At 44.2% G+C, this 15,752-nt stretch overlaps 1 protein-coding gene across 7 annotated transcripts in view; it reads right to left on the reverse strand.

The window, feature by feature from the left end:
• The window catches only part of LOC120444516 (broad-complex core protein isoforms 1/2/3/4/5), a 51,658-nt gene continuing 35,906 nt past the window's right edge, over nucleotides 1–15,752 (reverse strand). For 2 of the 7 annotated variants that reach the window (XM_039624236.2, XM_039624235.2), the window contains exons 4-11: nucleotides 10,485–10,532; nucleotides 4,748–5,710; nucleotides 4,450–4,588; nucleotides 3,809–4,357; nucleotides 2,846–3,484; nucleotides 2,327–2,429; nucleotides 2,071–2,254; nucleotides 1–1,704 (exon numbers count right to left, since the gene is read on the reverse strand). In XM_039624236.2, coding sequence (XP_039480170.1) covers nucleotides 1,411–1,704; nucleotides 2,071–2,254; nucleotides 2,327–2,429; nucleotides 2,846–3,484; nucleotides 3,809–4,357; nucleotides 4,450–4,588; nucleotides 4,748–5,710; nucleotides 10,485–10,532 — 2,919 coding nt within the window. In that variant the 3' untranslated portion in view covers nucleotides 1–1,410. The remainder of the gene's footprint in view (nucleotides 1,705–2,070; nucleotides 2,255–2,326; nucleotides 2,430–2,845; nucleotides 3,485–3,808; nucleotides 4,358–4,449; nucleotides 4,589–4,747; nucleotides 5,711–10,484; nucleotides 10,533–15,752) is intronic. The other 5 variants (XM_039624239.2, XM_039624237.2, XM_044005781.1 and 2 more) reach the window with 5 other exon arrangements.

Here is a 15,752-nt window from a genome sequence, read left to right on the forward strand (position 1 = left end):
TTAGAGGTTTGTGTATCCATATATATACGTGTGTATTTATTGGTTTATTTTTCTTACAAGCTTGTTTTAAATCTTTGTTTGAATGCAACTTCAAAGGACATTATTTAGAGCTTAGCATTAACAACATTTGTGTTTTGATTCGCTAATTTCAGCTGCTTATGTTTCCGGTTCTATCAAAAATACATTCCATGTGTTGTTTCCTTGCAATTACTTCATTTCTACATTTATATATTGGCTATGTTCTTAATTCAGTGGAATTCAAATCAATATTCATTGATTCAGGACGCCTCCAGTTAAATTCAAATAACTCGTGTTCTTCTCTCTTATCTGATCTGTTGTCGTTACAAGCTAATGATTTAAGTTCTAGAACCTTGATAATTTGGTTTAATTCTACGTTAAGGTATTCTCCCCCATTCGTTCTATCCGTTCAAACAATATGGTTATAAAGCATTTGATTCATGTATGGGTTGTGTTGTATGCGTCTTCACTATAATATTGGGCTTGGATTTCTACAGTTTTAGGCGCACTTTCAGTCTCACACTAAGCGAAAATTAAAACAAAACTTTGAAGGGGAAGCAATCTAGATCGAAATTCCGCAATCAACTACTGATTTGAGGTCCTCAGAATGGTCACGAGTCCAAAAGAAATACGCGTGTCTATATCCATTGATAACAAAGTGTTCTTAAAACTGCGAGCCCAAAACGAATCCATTAACTTTCGAGTCTAGGCAAATCTAAAATTCATCATGTTCTTATGATCTAGGTATGTTTTTATCTTTCTCATTTCTCCACCTTACTTAACTAGAACAAAGGACTTTTGCGAACCTAAAACCTATATAACTATGTTCCGTATAATGTAAATAAAGCATATTTCGTTAAATATTTACATTTTATACACATCTCGGTTGTGTAATTAATGTCCATCTAGTTGAAAAGTGGTTTTGTGATTGCTTTATCCTACCCTTGGGAATTTTTGTCTGTGGGTCTGTAGATCATTCATATATGTATATCTTCCTAACTGACTGACTGACTACTGTTTGGACAATAGCAAATGAAACTTCCGCAGCTTGCGCTTCCAGTGCTTGCAATTAAATCTAAACTTGATGTCCTCGGGCCTGGCCACTGCCGCAATTGTTTCCAACTCCTTTTGTGGCTGATCATCCTCCTGCTCTCAACGCTTTTGCTTGTTGGCTTTCTTGCGCTTGCTGGTGCCGCCACTGACTGCCGACGAGCCACTGGCAGTTACCGGCGGTGGTGGGGCACTGGACGGTCCGCTGACCAGTGCCGAGATGCTGGCGAAGGGCGTGCTACTGGCCGCCGTGCCGACGCTAGTACTGGCTGCAACTCCTCCAACCCCACCACCTCCGCCACTACCGGTGCTGCCCATTATTGTCGCAGCATGCAGTGATTCTCAACTACGCTCCGGCGTCCCGTGGTGCTGATAGATCTGCTGAAGCTGCTGCTGTTGGCTGTGCACCACCTGGCTGCTCGATGTAACCACGTCTTGCTGCATATGCTGCGGATGGTGGCCCGGGTGGGGCGACTGCTGCTGCTGCTGTTGCATGTGCACCACGTGCTGCTGCATGTGCTGCGGCGTCGGCGGACCCTGCTGCGCCGAGCTGTGGTGCTGCGGCGTGCTGTGATGCTGCGGCGTTGGCGGATGCGGCGACGGACTATACGGGAACTGTTGCTGTAACATATGCAACTTTGCATAAATAAATTGATTATCTTGGTTAGTCAGAGCTGGCAATTGTGTGTGATGTTTGTGTGGGGGAGATCAGAGTTGAAGATGCGAGTTTGGATGCAAATAAGAACTTGATTGCGCATTTGTTAATAAGACTAGCATCGTTCAGTTGTGACTATGACTACCATATTCAATGATCCGCCAAATCGATCATGAACGATTTAAATTAACAAAGTTAAAAGGCGAGATTTTTAAAGTAACTAAAAATCGATTCATCAAAAATGTGTTTATATAGGCGTTCGTTTTTATCTCTGTGCTATTGCAGGCGGAGTTCAGAGTTGGTTGGCTGCGTTTGCTTTTAGCTTTTCAGCTGCCGTGGCTACGTACCGAATTCTCCTGGCTGTGCTCGATAATCTCAATGCTGCCGGTGGTGTTGCCTGAGGTGTTCAACAGCGCCACGCCACTCGTGTTGGCCACCACGTCGTATTTGCCGCGCTTGAAGCGGCCGTAGAGCGAGCTGTAGGGCAGGTTATAGTGAATGGCCGCCTGGTTGATGGACATTTGGCCAACGCTGTGGGGGATACACGTCGGAAATGGTGATTAGCGACTTAATTGACGCCACTAGTTCGGCTCACACACTCACCGCACTGAGTTCAGGGCCTCGTTCATGGCATCCTCGGACCAGGGTGTTGGATTCGAACGCGACAGCTCAATGCCCTCCCGTTTGCAGCGTCCGTAAAGTGTTCCTTTGAGGCGGTTGATGGAGTGGAAGAGTGGGATTAGTCACGGCAAAATCCGATCAAATGAGAAAAAAAGGAATGGAGCAAAGTCATGTCCACTTTTTCAGAAGCAAGGAGGTTAGAAGAGCTTGAAAATCATTTTTCAGACTGCTTTTAAGGTACAAGACGTTTTAAAACTTTTGAAAAGATCGATTGAAAATAACTCTTATTTATATACTATTAAAGTTTCTTTCTTATTTATTTAATGTTTTGTTTGAATGAAGCACTATTGTTTATCCTTTTAAAACAAAAACAAGGAGAATACCTGCCTCACTTAATAAGGCATTTCACGTAAAATAAATTGACGAATAAAAGTCAAGGCATCATCGAATGACTTAAGGCCACCACTATTCGATCTGCAATTGGATTTGCGGAAAACTCACCTGTGGGTATGCCAAACTCAGCGCTGGCTTTCTGCACCGAAGTATTACCCGCCCGTATCGCCTCCAAGGCACGCTCCAGATCCTCGGGCGTCCACGTGGTCGGGGCGGCATTGAAGGGCGCCGCAAGGCGGATGCCTTCGCGCCGAGCAATCTTGTAGAGCGTCGAGGAGGGGATGCCGAAGGCCTTTGACGCTTTGTTCGCGGATATCTGGCCAGAACGCAGCGCCTCCAAGGCATTCTGCAGGGCATCCTCGTTCCACGACTTGGTGCCGCCCTCCTTCTTGGGCGTTTCGATGCCCAGGCGATGAGCACGTTGCCACAGGGTGGTCGATGGGATGCCATAAATGGCGGATGCTTTCGTCAGGCTCATGTTTTGGTTCTTTAATGCATCTAAAGCTGAATTCATATCATCTTGTGTCCAAGCTTTGGGACCATTAAACTGACCTTTCTCGCCAGAGCCAGAGCCAGCCCCACCACTCATGCCCCCACCGCCACCAGCACCGCCGGGCCCCGGGCCGCAAACGCTGCCACCCAGACCGTGCTGCTGATCCAAATTCGTATAGTGCGGTTCCTTCTGATCGTGCGGCGAGCCGTTGGCGATCATCATCGAATCCTCACTCGTGTCCGAGTTATACATATCTACGTATGGGGATAGAGAGAAGATAGTTATTTTAATTTAATTTGTTTGATTTTTATTTTAGCCAGTTCTTATGAATATCTATGTATCACCAGTTTTTGATTGATTGAATTGATTTATTTAGGATTCAATTCTCTTGCAACTACTTGTCGTTTTCTGTTACTCATATTCTCTTTTTTTATTGATTCAAAGCTATACAAGGAGTATAGATGGACAACTTATAATTCTTGCTTCCAAATTACTCGCAAAGTTACATATATAAGCTTGTTTGTGTTTAGAATAGATTTCTGGCTGATACCATTCTGATATTCTGATGCACAACTCACCCATATGCCCTGAGGACATCATGTTGACAATCTCTGGCGTTATTATCATGCCCGGCTCGTGTTTAATCTGGCTCGGATCAATCTCCATGACTGTGGCACCGCCGATGTCGGCGTGCGTCACGTGTCCCCCATGCTGGCCATGCACACCAGCTGCTGCGGCGGCTGCTGCCTGCTGTTGCTGCTGGTGGTGTTGCTGCTGCTGCTGTTGCTGCTGCTGCTGCTGCTGCTGCTGCAACTGACTCTGGGCCAAGAGCTGCTGAGCATGAAGATGTTGCTGCTGTTGCTGTTGTTGATGTTGCTGCTGCTGATGCTGTTGGTGCTGCTGGTGGGCCTGGTGATGGGCATGCTGTTGCTGGGCCTGGTTGAGTGCATGCTGCTGGGCAGCTGCCAGGTGCTTGGCCTCGATCACTTCGCTCTTGATATGCTGCACAAGATTCGAGTTGCTCTCATCGCCTGTATGGTGGTGCGATATCGAGTGCATGGGGGACTGATCGAGCCGATGGATCTGCTGAGCCAGATGATTGTCTATATCGAGAGGTTCGGTGGGATCTGTTCGGGGAAACGAATTTAAAAGATGTTAGCTTAGAGCTCTTCAAGTATTTGGGACGGTAGATCCGCTGGCAACACTACCGATAACTCACTTGATAGATCGCGCGTGTCCGTGCTAGGGTTGCAGGACAGATCGACGTGCTCCGTGACGGTGACTGGGGTGGCAGATGGTGCTGGTGGCTCGGGTGTGAAGTCCAGGAATCCCATGGGCACGCCCAACAGGCCGCCGTTCTGCATGCAATCCAGATTCGGGTGGAGAGAGAGATAGGAATGTCAGGTTAGCAAAGTAAGATTCATTGGGCTTGGGGAGATCCGATCTGAGATCGATCTCTCGCTAACTGAGAGATTGCTGAGAATGCTAACTAAACCAAAACTAGCTAACCAACTTACCATGCCCATGCCTAAACTAGTCATATTTTTTGTATCTTTTCCGTCGCGCGCTACTACAATTTGTGTGACGATGGCTTGGCCGGTGGAAGTCACGCCGCTCACGCCCGCTGCATTGTTCGAGGCGCTGGATGAATTGGACGCCGGCGAGGCCACCGAGTGCTCGGTCTTGCAGATCTTGTTCGGCTTATTTTCGTGCTCGTGATCGTGACTATGATCGTGGCTGTGGCCGTGTCCGTGCGAATGTCCTCCGTGCCCGTGTCCGTGGTTGTTTTCGTGCTCGTGGTCGTGGTCCTCGGCCTCTGAATCGTCGCCAGCACCCGAAACTGGTATATAATTGCCGTCGGCCGTCTGCTGAAGGCTCACAATGGAGTTCGGATTTTGGCCCTGGATGAGAATGGTCTGCGGGTGGTGGTGGTGCGCCGGCTGCGGTTGCTGCTGCGATGAGCCGCTACTCGAGCCTCCTACAGAGCTTCCTGCTCCTCCGCCTGATGGCAAATCCGGCGACTTGGAGCGCTTAAGTCGTGACTTGCGCGGCGTCGGTTGCAAACCGGATGGCGTCTGTGGAGCCTGCTGTCCGCCGGCTAAACTTCCGCTGCTGCCGCTGGCCGAGGAGCTCAGCAATTGCCCGGAGAGAGAAACACTTCCGCTGGACACTCCGTGTTGCGTAAGCAGGGCAGCGTTGATTTGTTGCTGCTGCTGCTGTTGCTGCTGGGTATGCACCTGCTGTTGCTGGTGCTGCTCCTGTGCCTGCTGTTGCTGCTGGTGGTGTTGCTGCTGCTGTTCCAAGGAGGGCGACGGGGCTCCAGGAACAATGGTGGCGTTCACTATATTGCCAACGACCGCCTGCTGTATGTTCTCTGAAACCGTGATCGTTGCAGTGGCCGCGTCGTTCAGGTCATCCGCGTTCTCGGCGGTTTCGCAGAGTCCCTTGATCTTTAGCTGCTCGGCGGTGCGCAAGAGGCCCTGTAAGAAATGAAAATGAATAAATTAGTAATTATATTGGGCACAAATTTTAGGGGGGAGGTTTAATTTTGATGAGCTTGAGTCACTACAATAAAACAAGCAAATGCTGCTAAACAAAACCTAAGAAAACGCAGAGATAGTCACGTTACCACCGAGTTCGCAAGTAAGAAAATGTTGTTTCGTAACCAATTCAAATTTGGATTCACGCACTCATTTCATACCGCATACAAAGGCTGGCTAGTTGCCCAGTTTCAAGGATATAATTGTATGCATCACCTCAGCATTCTCGCCCAAGGCTGTTTGAAGAGTGTGAATGCGTTTCCCTTGATAATTTACACACACTGAATATGGAATGCGGTGATTTGATTGAAAAATAGCCTATATCGGATAGTTGAAAGAGTTTCAAAGAGCCGCACCCATTCCGACAGAGAGACGCCCGCCCGGGGGAATACATATAACCGAGCTTAGGTGATGGAAATTTGTTTCCATTCCTTTTTTTTTTTTTCTTTTTTCATTTTGGGATGTTGTTTCCTTGGAGGCGGAGGAGTTGGAGCTGTGTGAGGTGGTGCCTTGTGTTTGTCCATGGAGCGCTGTGACAGTCATTATGGCGTCGCTTGTCTTGGCATGGTCGGTCACCAGTGTCCACAGCAGTGTCCATTGCCCAACCCGTCCAACAACACTTTCGCCCATTGCCCATTGCCCATCGCCAATTCCAGCGACAACGGCAACGGCAACGACAACGACAACGCCCACATGCCCCAAAACCCTCTGGCCACCCTCATCTGCCATCCCCTTTTCCAAACCCAATCCGCTGCAGTTGGCAGTCGCCGCAGCAATTGGACAGACAAATATTTACTTCAGAAGTTTTTCTTTTAAGCAGTGCGCAAAAGCCCTCCCACACCCACGCCCACACCCACAGCCACACGCTTACTTCCCATTTTTATACATATATTTTTTTCCATGCTTCGCATTTTAAATTAAAAATACGGAAAAAACACTACGGCTCACGCACACTCCGGCAGCGAAGAAAAAATTCTTATTACCGCCTTTTGCAAAGATGGAGCGGCAGGAGGATGAAGCTGCGAGAAGGATTTGGGATGGAATGGGATGGCCATGGGTTTGGGCATGAGCATGGGCATGGTCATGGGAATGGGTGTGGGTATGGGAATGGCGCTCTGGTGGCCCGAGGTCTCCTGGCGAAACAGAAAAGAAATTAAGGCAAAAATTGAGTAGGTTGAAATTTGTGTACCCGTTCTCTCGGTTCGCTCAAGCCGCAAAGAAATGCTGCCCAGCACCACCCCCTCGGGTTGCTTCCTCCTCGCCCCGGTCGTCGTCCAGCAGTTTGTGTGTTTTAAAAAAGCGAAAAAAATCTTTTCTTCTTCGACAGCAAAAAAAATCAAAAAAAAAATCACCAAGAATGGTGGATTGTGAGGCGGGGCGGGCGTGCGGGCAGCGGGGTTGAGGAATCCTTCGAATAAATGAAAGAATTTTTTTCTGCTGTAGATGCAAATGGCAGGCGCCGGAAACGGAACTACATGCCAAGAGGATGGGGTGCACCGTCAGGAAAGGATGCATGATTGCTCGGCTATATATGAGTGGGGCAGGGGGAGGGGGTGGGAGCGGCTGTGGTTGCGCTGCTCATCAACGCCATGAAGACTCTGCCCCCCACCTCCTTCTTCATCTTTTCCTTCACCATCCCATATTTATTTATTTAAAAAGAAAAAAGTACATAACAAATTTACGCAACTTCTTCACAGCGCTTTCTTGGACCTTTTTTGCCGTGTCCAGCGCACTTTATTAAAAACAACAAGTACAAAGCGAAAAGGGCTGAAGAAATTAAGAAGGAGCCAAAGAGTTCGGCTCGGGAAATTTAAATAAATTGCGGCAAGGGTTGGAAGGAAGGTGCGCGACCGACCGACTGAGAAACCGAAGGCGACCCGACCCAATCACAATCTTTGTGATGTGCCTCCTTGGCACAATTTTTTTCTCTCCGTGCAGAATTTTCCTTGTTTTTAATTACGACAACGACAGAGCACAGAGCGCTCTAATGGCCGTGAGGGCACACCCGGACTGGGGACTCCGGACTACGGACAGCGGACAGTGGACTACGGACTACGGACTTCTCCGGACTGTCCGGGTCTTATGTAAAGCAATACACTAGCACAAACACACACACACTCACAGAGAGACCCTGAAAAAAGGCTGCGTGGCAAAGTCTTGGCAAGGAAGTTGAAGAAAAAATTGGCACTGGGCAGGTATATATACGTGTGTACCCAAGAACTGCTACCCAAAAAAAAAGAGGCGGAAAAATCAAAAGAAGAGGAGCAAAGAAAAATCACTGCCCCTCGCCTGGTTTTGATAATCTCCCACTGCAAATTCCAATTAAAAACTCTTCATGTGCTAAAGTCAAATCAAAGAGATAGAGCTCAGAACAGGCGGGTTGGCCGTTGGCAAGCTATATCCCTCCCATTTCTATTGAAATTCTAACGCAATTAGTGCATGAAAATAAAGCGCCAATGCTGCGTATGAGTGATATATAGCTTAAATGCTACAATGGCTAGTTCAGCTCAGCTCAGCTCTCTGGTCTACAAAACGAGCACGAAGACGATGACGAGGACCTCGACGAGGAAGAGGAACAGTACCAGGACCAGGACCACGACCAGTCAGGCATAATTGAAAAGCGAGACCGGCTGACAACCAGAGTAACAAGCACGTGGAGCAGCAAAAAAAAAAAAGTGGCATCAAATGGCTAGTGAACAAGCATCGCACAGAATGCCGGGGATGGGTGAAATGCAAAAAAAATTCAAATGGCAAAATGATCAAAGAGGCCAAATCTGTCTAAACCATAAACGAACAAGGTTCGATCCACATCAATGGCATAAATGCAAAGGAAAAGACGTTATCGGAACGTTAATTAGTAGGATGATATACCATCCATTTTATAACTCTTAATCTTGAAATAAATAATAATAAAATATTTATGACACATTTCATGTATATCCTTGTAAATTGTGATTATATTTTTAAGTCTTATTTTATATTGTTGCTTTCTTAGCCTTTTCTTAATTTTAGGAACACAGAGCTTTTTTATCTTGGAAGTGGTCTACTACTATCTAAAAACTACATGAGGAGGCAAATATGCATTCAAAATATGGATTAGTATTTTCGATAAATGTTTGAAATATTGGGCTTGTCAGCTTCCGAAAATACTTATACTGAAGTATTAGGATTTAAGAACTATTATGTTGTCTTTAGCAACTTTAATTTTTTCATTTGACTCGCAAATTGTTTAAGTATTTAATTATCCCTATTTTACTTATTTTTCGAACACTTTTTCCCCCGAAGAGCTAGCTTCTTGAAAGGTTTCCCATTCACCCCCAAATTCATCAACAATCCGGACATCTTAAGCCCTTCCTGCGTTCGACATTGGGTACAGTCCCACCAGTGGTCCTAGCCAGCAACCCAAGCCCAGGAAAAATCGATAATTACTAATGTAACTAAATACAATTAAAAGCAGGACCGAAAAAAATTACACATACACATAGAAGGGGGAAAATCGCGGGCATTTTCATGCAGAGACAAATGAGCGGAAGAAAGAGCAACAACAACAGCAGCCGAAGTTAGAAAAAATCGGGAAATGCGCTTACTTACAGCCCAGTTGGCAAATGGGCAACCCAGGATGCTACCCCCATCCCGATCCCAGCACCACTTCCACACCCCGTGGACCGCTTTTCCTGGTTTTCCGCGGACTATCAAAGACAATGGCGGGCCCATTCAAGGGTTTAGAATTTCACCATTTGCATTTTTCCTCGACTCCCAACGCCCCTCCATTTCCATCCGATTTTGCTGTTCAGTAATTTCATTTCATTTACCATTTTTTCTAGCAGTTCCTATCATGCTTATCTTCGACTTGATTATTTTTTTCAACATTTCCTTATGGTTGCATGCATTTGTCATTGAAGTTTGGGGAGTCGAATTCACAGCTTGATTAAATGCCCATTGAAGATGAATGTAAAATTACAAGGCAGCGGGAAAAAAGCATCAATATTGTAACTGAAACTGAAGTACATGTCACAATTTGTCTATATCCCGATTTCCGCCCACCCAAGGGCTGAAGTTTTTCCACCAGAGAGCAGCAAAATAATTGCATGCAAATGAGCCACTGACGTGCGGCATGAAAATCTACGTTATTATCCCATTGGTAAGGGTGATGAGCAAAGTTCTGGGAAAAAGTGATGCTACTACATAGGGAAATATCCATCGATTTGCATTTTAACACATTTCCAATGAAAACCTAATGTAGACCACATTATGTAGACCACATTAAGAATGGAATTTATATACTTAAAATGAGTCTTATTGTAAATACAAATACAAAACTAATTAAGAAGAATTTAGATTTGGGAATAGTTGAGTTCTGCGACTATCGCATACCCGTTACTCAGCTGTAACTAATCAACGAATCTTACTCTACGATTAGCGGGTATAAAACCTGAGAGCTAATTAACATAGCAATTTTATGTATGTATAACACATACAAACATTTGAGCCGAGTAATATTATAGATATTTTTGTTGACAGAATAGCGAATTTTTATAATTTAAGTAAGTAGCAAAAACCCTCATTAACCCTTATTTTATGTTACCAAAAAAGAGACATAATAAATTCAGTGGACCACAAATCAATTTCGATCTTGGGACCCCGCTGATTACCCTTTTGGCATTTCACTTTAAACCCAGCAGCTAGGAAAAAAAAAAAAACAGTGGGCACTCACTAACGAGGAACTTGTGATTGAGAGTCGTCGGCAAGGTTCGATATTTACCTGCAACGAGACGGAAGAAAAGAGAAAATTTGCAAATTAGTTGAAATGCATAATTAGGTTGCCAAATTGTAAAACTTTGTGTTTAGCCAAGCCAGATGAGGTAGCGAAAAATAAGAAATTATTAAATTTTTTTAAGAATAACCAGGTGTAGGCAGTGCGGGTGGATTGGGGGGAAATTCCAGCTGCCGAAGAAGACAAGGAAGGGGAAACTTTTCGAAAGCGGAACCAAACCAGTTGGTCCGATGGCTGAGTTTTGCTTGATCATCAATAAGAAAAAGCAAAATGGAGTCGATTCATCGCAACGTTAACAGCACCGACTAATTGCCCAGTTAGCGATAGATATGGATACAAAGAAAATATATAACTTTATATATGTAAGCTGGCAATTGGGTGCAGTTTGCAAAAAATTGTTGCTGAGAAATTTTGGGTCATTTAAACCGGAAAGATTCTCCAAATTGTTGAGGCTAGAATTAACAAGAGAGAACTCTATAGTCGAGTTCCCTGACTATCTGATACCCGTTACTCAGCTAGTGGAAGTGCGAAGGAGAGTCTTCAACAGTTTTTGGCAATTTGTGGGCGTTAGAGTGGGCGTGGCAAAATTTTTTTTGGTAAATTGATAGAAATTTAAAAGACTATTACAAAAATGAAAAAATATCAAAACATTTTTTAAAAGTGTGGGCGTGGCAGCTCTGGGCGGTTTGTGGGCGTTAGAGTGGGCGTGGTAAAGTTTTTTTTGCAAATCGATAGAAATTTACAAGACCAATACAAAACTGAAAAAATATCAAAACATTTTTAAAAAGTGTGGGCGTGGCAGCTTTGGGCGGTTTGTGGGCGTTAGAGTGGGCGTGGCAACATGAATCGACAAACTTGCGCTGCTTCTATGTCTCTGGAGTCTGTATGCTTAATCTCAACTTTCTAGCTTTTGTAGTTCCTGAGATCACAGCGTTCATACGGACGGACAGACGGACGGACAGACGGACATGGCCAGATCGACTCGGATATTGATCCTGATCAAGAATATATGTATATACTTTATATGGTCGGAAACGCTTTCTTCTGCCTGTTACATACTTTTCAACGAATCTAGTATACCCTTTTACTCTACGAGTAACGGGTATAAAAATACGCTTAGTACCTTACATAAAGAGAAATCTTAGTGAACAACCGCTTGGTCTCACTAAAATGAAATTCAGTCTAGACTTCAGTTTACTTTTATTTTAATTGCGAAGAACGATCTTCATTCATTCAGAGAAAATGCCGAAGATGGACGCAAATAAAAGCAAATTGGTAAGCAAGTAAATTGCAAAATTGCTGATTGAGATACACACACACAAATCCAAAGGTGTTCGAAAGAAAAGGAAGACACAAAATATATACAAATGTATATACATAAAAAGAAAAAAGCAACGAAATCAAATATTCGCTAGCTGCAAAAGTTTATTGAACTTTTTCGACGTTTCGCTCGACTCTCATTATGGCTCCATTATATTGTTGTTGCCCGACTTGGGTAAGGTGTACGCCAAAGTTATAAAATCGGCAAACAACAACAGCAATAAGCAACGCATATTAATGAGTTTTGCATGCGACGCGACTTTGGCTTTTCTCTCAATGGTGTGTGTGCGCGTGCGGAAGGCATTTTCGAGCCAATTAACAAAGGTAACGAAACAAATTACCTATTGAAAATTGGACACAAAGAAAACCTCAAATTTAAGCGCATTTCATGTCATTATCATTTTGCATCTCTAGTGAATACTTTGCATTTAAATTCGACTTAATTCTGATGAAATATATAAAAACACGCCATGTATTTGTAATCTTGGTTTTATTTTAAATAATAAGCAATACAAATAATTCAAAAATATTGATTGTGTTGCTGTGTAGAATTTAAGCCCGAAAATGCTTTAAAACCTCTAAAAGCGAGGTTAATAGGAAAAATCCAGTAACTAAACGACCTTCAATCATAAAAGAAAGGCAGACAAACCTTGAAAAGTGCCATAAAAATCAAATAAAACAAATGGGAGTAAGAACAAACTGAATGAAAAAGGGGGAAAATGCAATTTTAGGTTTAACCCCTCTTGCACACACACACAAACAAAAGCACACATAAGCTCCGCGTAATAAAAAGCGTGAAAATGTATGAATGAACGTGTAGCCCTCTCATTCGCTCGCATTTCCCTAACATCACTCCATCTCACTCACGCCCAATGTGTGCGCTTAACTTTTGATATTGAAATGGAGGAATGCGGCAGAAAAGGAGGGGAAAAACAAAATAAACAAAAAATAACATAAATTGATAGACTCAGAACGAAAAGGGGGAAAAGCAAAGTGAATGCTAAATTTCACGAGCAAAACAGAGGAGCAGAGTAACAAAAAATAATCATAAAAATACTTAACACACACACACACACAACCATTCGGGGGCATAGAAGACAAAGATGAAGAAGGCAAATAAAAGAGAACAAAAACGAAAAAAAAAGTAAAAGTTGAATTTTTCCAAAGAAACTGCAGAGCAAAACAGAGAATTACGCGAAAAATAATAATAATAAAAATACCAAGAGTAAAGGAGAGACGCCAAGGCAGACACAAAGCAAATAACGTGTGGGAGCGTAGACTCAGTAAGTATGTGTGTGTGTGGGGGGATGGTTCACTGGAGGGGTGCGGGGTGGAGGGGGCTGCCTCTATGGGATGGGGAGGCAAGGTGTGACGCAAGTACGCGTCAGACAAACAGACGCAGCAGCAGCATTTTTATAGTCCTGTCTACGCGAAAAATGAGAAAAAGAAAAAAAAAACGGGCGAGGAAGTGGAAAATATAGAAAAACGTGGCACAATAAGACGCCGTCGTCTCAGACGGGAAAAGCAGGAAAAGCAGACATGTGGGGAGAAGAAAGCCCCGCTCCCCCCACACACACACACCATTACGAAAAGGACGAATAGAGGGGTTCCCCAAGCTTAAATAACATGTGAGTGGGCTAAGCTGGTATCCTTCGGTTTAGGAAACCGAAGAGTTTGCACAATAATATCTACAGTAAAGTAACCTTGTATGATTTTATACCTATTTTTATGATAAACATGCATATAAATAATACCAAAAGGTACATAAGAAATGCTATTTTTATTAGAGTACATATCTAAATAGATAAGACAAGACAAGAAGTGAATACCTCGAGCAAGGGTTCTGCAAGAAGTTGCACAAGTGTCAAGGGTCCACTGAGCACACACAATCCAGCACTACAGAATCAAGTGGATGAGATTGCCAGGGGGCAGGCGCAAGAGAGGGGTGTATGGTTGGCGAAATAGAGGCTTGTATGGCTGGGGAAAGAGACAGCACTAAGCACGTTAAGCAGCTGTTAAGCGGACACCGGCAGCTGCTTGCATATGCACTTTGTGCTCCTGCATCTCTCGGTGTGGGAGACAAGACAGCTCAAAAATCAGGTGGAGTAACGGAACAACTCTCGACTGCAGCCCCCACACAAGAAAACGTTTATCGGCTTCATGTGTAACACAAAGTCAACCGATGGGGATACGTTGGATCTGTCTTGCGAAATTGGCAGACAGGAAGCCCGAAATCGAGGACAGATGAAGCAGCCCCAACAGCTGGCACTGAAATCAGAATATATGCGGGGGTATCACAAATATGGTAATAGTAAGCATTTAGTGAAGCTTATTCCTTATCTTCAACGCTCAAAACTGATTGAAGATTGGTCCTGGAAGTTTTTAAAATTTTGCATTTGTTGTTATCATGTGTGATGAAACCAGCCAAAAAGTAAGTATCACAAGTTAAGTAACCGGCAAAGTGTAGAATTATCCAGAAACAAATCGCCAAACGACGAACAATAGCGCCAGCATAACGAGAGAAGCAGACAAGCGAACCGAGGCAAGCAGGAAGTGTCGGTCATTTGGTCAGAAAAGGGCATATTTATTGGTTGGATAGCGGGGAAATAAGGCTTGCAGCTGAAATTGAAAACATATAAAATCGAATCCGAGCAAACCTAAACTTAAATTGAACTCGCACTCGTATCTCAGGGGGGAAAAGGGCAATGAGCAGCCATCTGGGATGGGGATTGGATTGACTGGGGGACGACGGGATGCCATGGTATTGGGGACTGCGGATTGCGGATTGCGGACTGCGGATTGCGATGTCAGATAGGTTCCACCTTCTGGCTGACTCACACACACTATGTGTACACGTGTGTGTAGACCCCATATACCGATATGATGGTGAGGCCAAATACAAATACAAATCGTGAGGCTTAATATGCATGGCTGGATAAATTGCTGGCTGCCCCGAGTCGTCGCCAGCCTTGCTTCTGCTGATTGAAGGCAGTCGGCGAGAGCTCAGCTCAACTGAACTCTGGAAAAAAATCGAAAAAATAACTAAGGCGGGGAAGGAAGAACAGTGGGTCGCTGGGCGGTAGGGATTCGAAGGGGGGTCCGTTATTGAACACAACATGCCATTGGGGCGGCTTCAGACGACGACGGAGGAGACCACGACCACGACGATGACGATGACGGTGACGACGACGACTACGACGACGCTGGCAGTCAGTCACTCAGCGAGTCTGCTTGATTGGACCTGGACGGACCTCGAAACGTGCCGATTCCCAGCTTGGATATATGCACCCTAGGGTGGTCCGCGTTGTAGGCTAATATTCGGGATGCCTTTGCAGTTACGAGGGCAAAGCCGATCGCCTTTGAGAAACTACCCGCTGCTTAAGGTTCTTGTTAAAATACCAGAATATCTTGTAAGGCTTTATAAAACAACGTATTATTAAAGGATTATATTATAAGAGGCCTTCTTTTTACCTGGTATTTTACTATTACGATTTTATCAACTCAAATTTATAATAACTTCATTTTAGTTCCTTTTTTTTATTACAAGCTTTGTGGTTATGTATTCCATGTTTAGCTGTTGCTAATCCACATTCTCATCAAAAGTTTTTGGTATTCTTATGCATTACTATTTAATTTTTTTTTTATTATAAACCTATATGCACATATAAAGCTATTGGCAGGTCCACCCTAGTGCGAGAAACATATATTTGTATGCATGCTACATGGGGCCATCGTTTTGTTTGTGGCTTCTCTCGGGCAAAGGTTTCGCCAGCCCTTACAAGCACAACCATACACTCCACATACACTCACACACACTTACACACTCACTACACACACACACCAGCACACACTCGTTGTGATACACGGTTAATTTGCCATTTTTATGGT

This window comes from Drosophila santomea, chromosome 2R (assembly GCF_016746245.2).
Source record: "Drosophila santomea strain STO CAGO 1482 chromosome 2R, Prin_Dsan_1.1, whole genome shotgun sequence".
NCBI lineage: Eukaryota > Metazoa > Arthropoda > Insecta > Diptera > Drosophilidae > Drosophila > Drosophila santomea.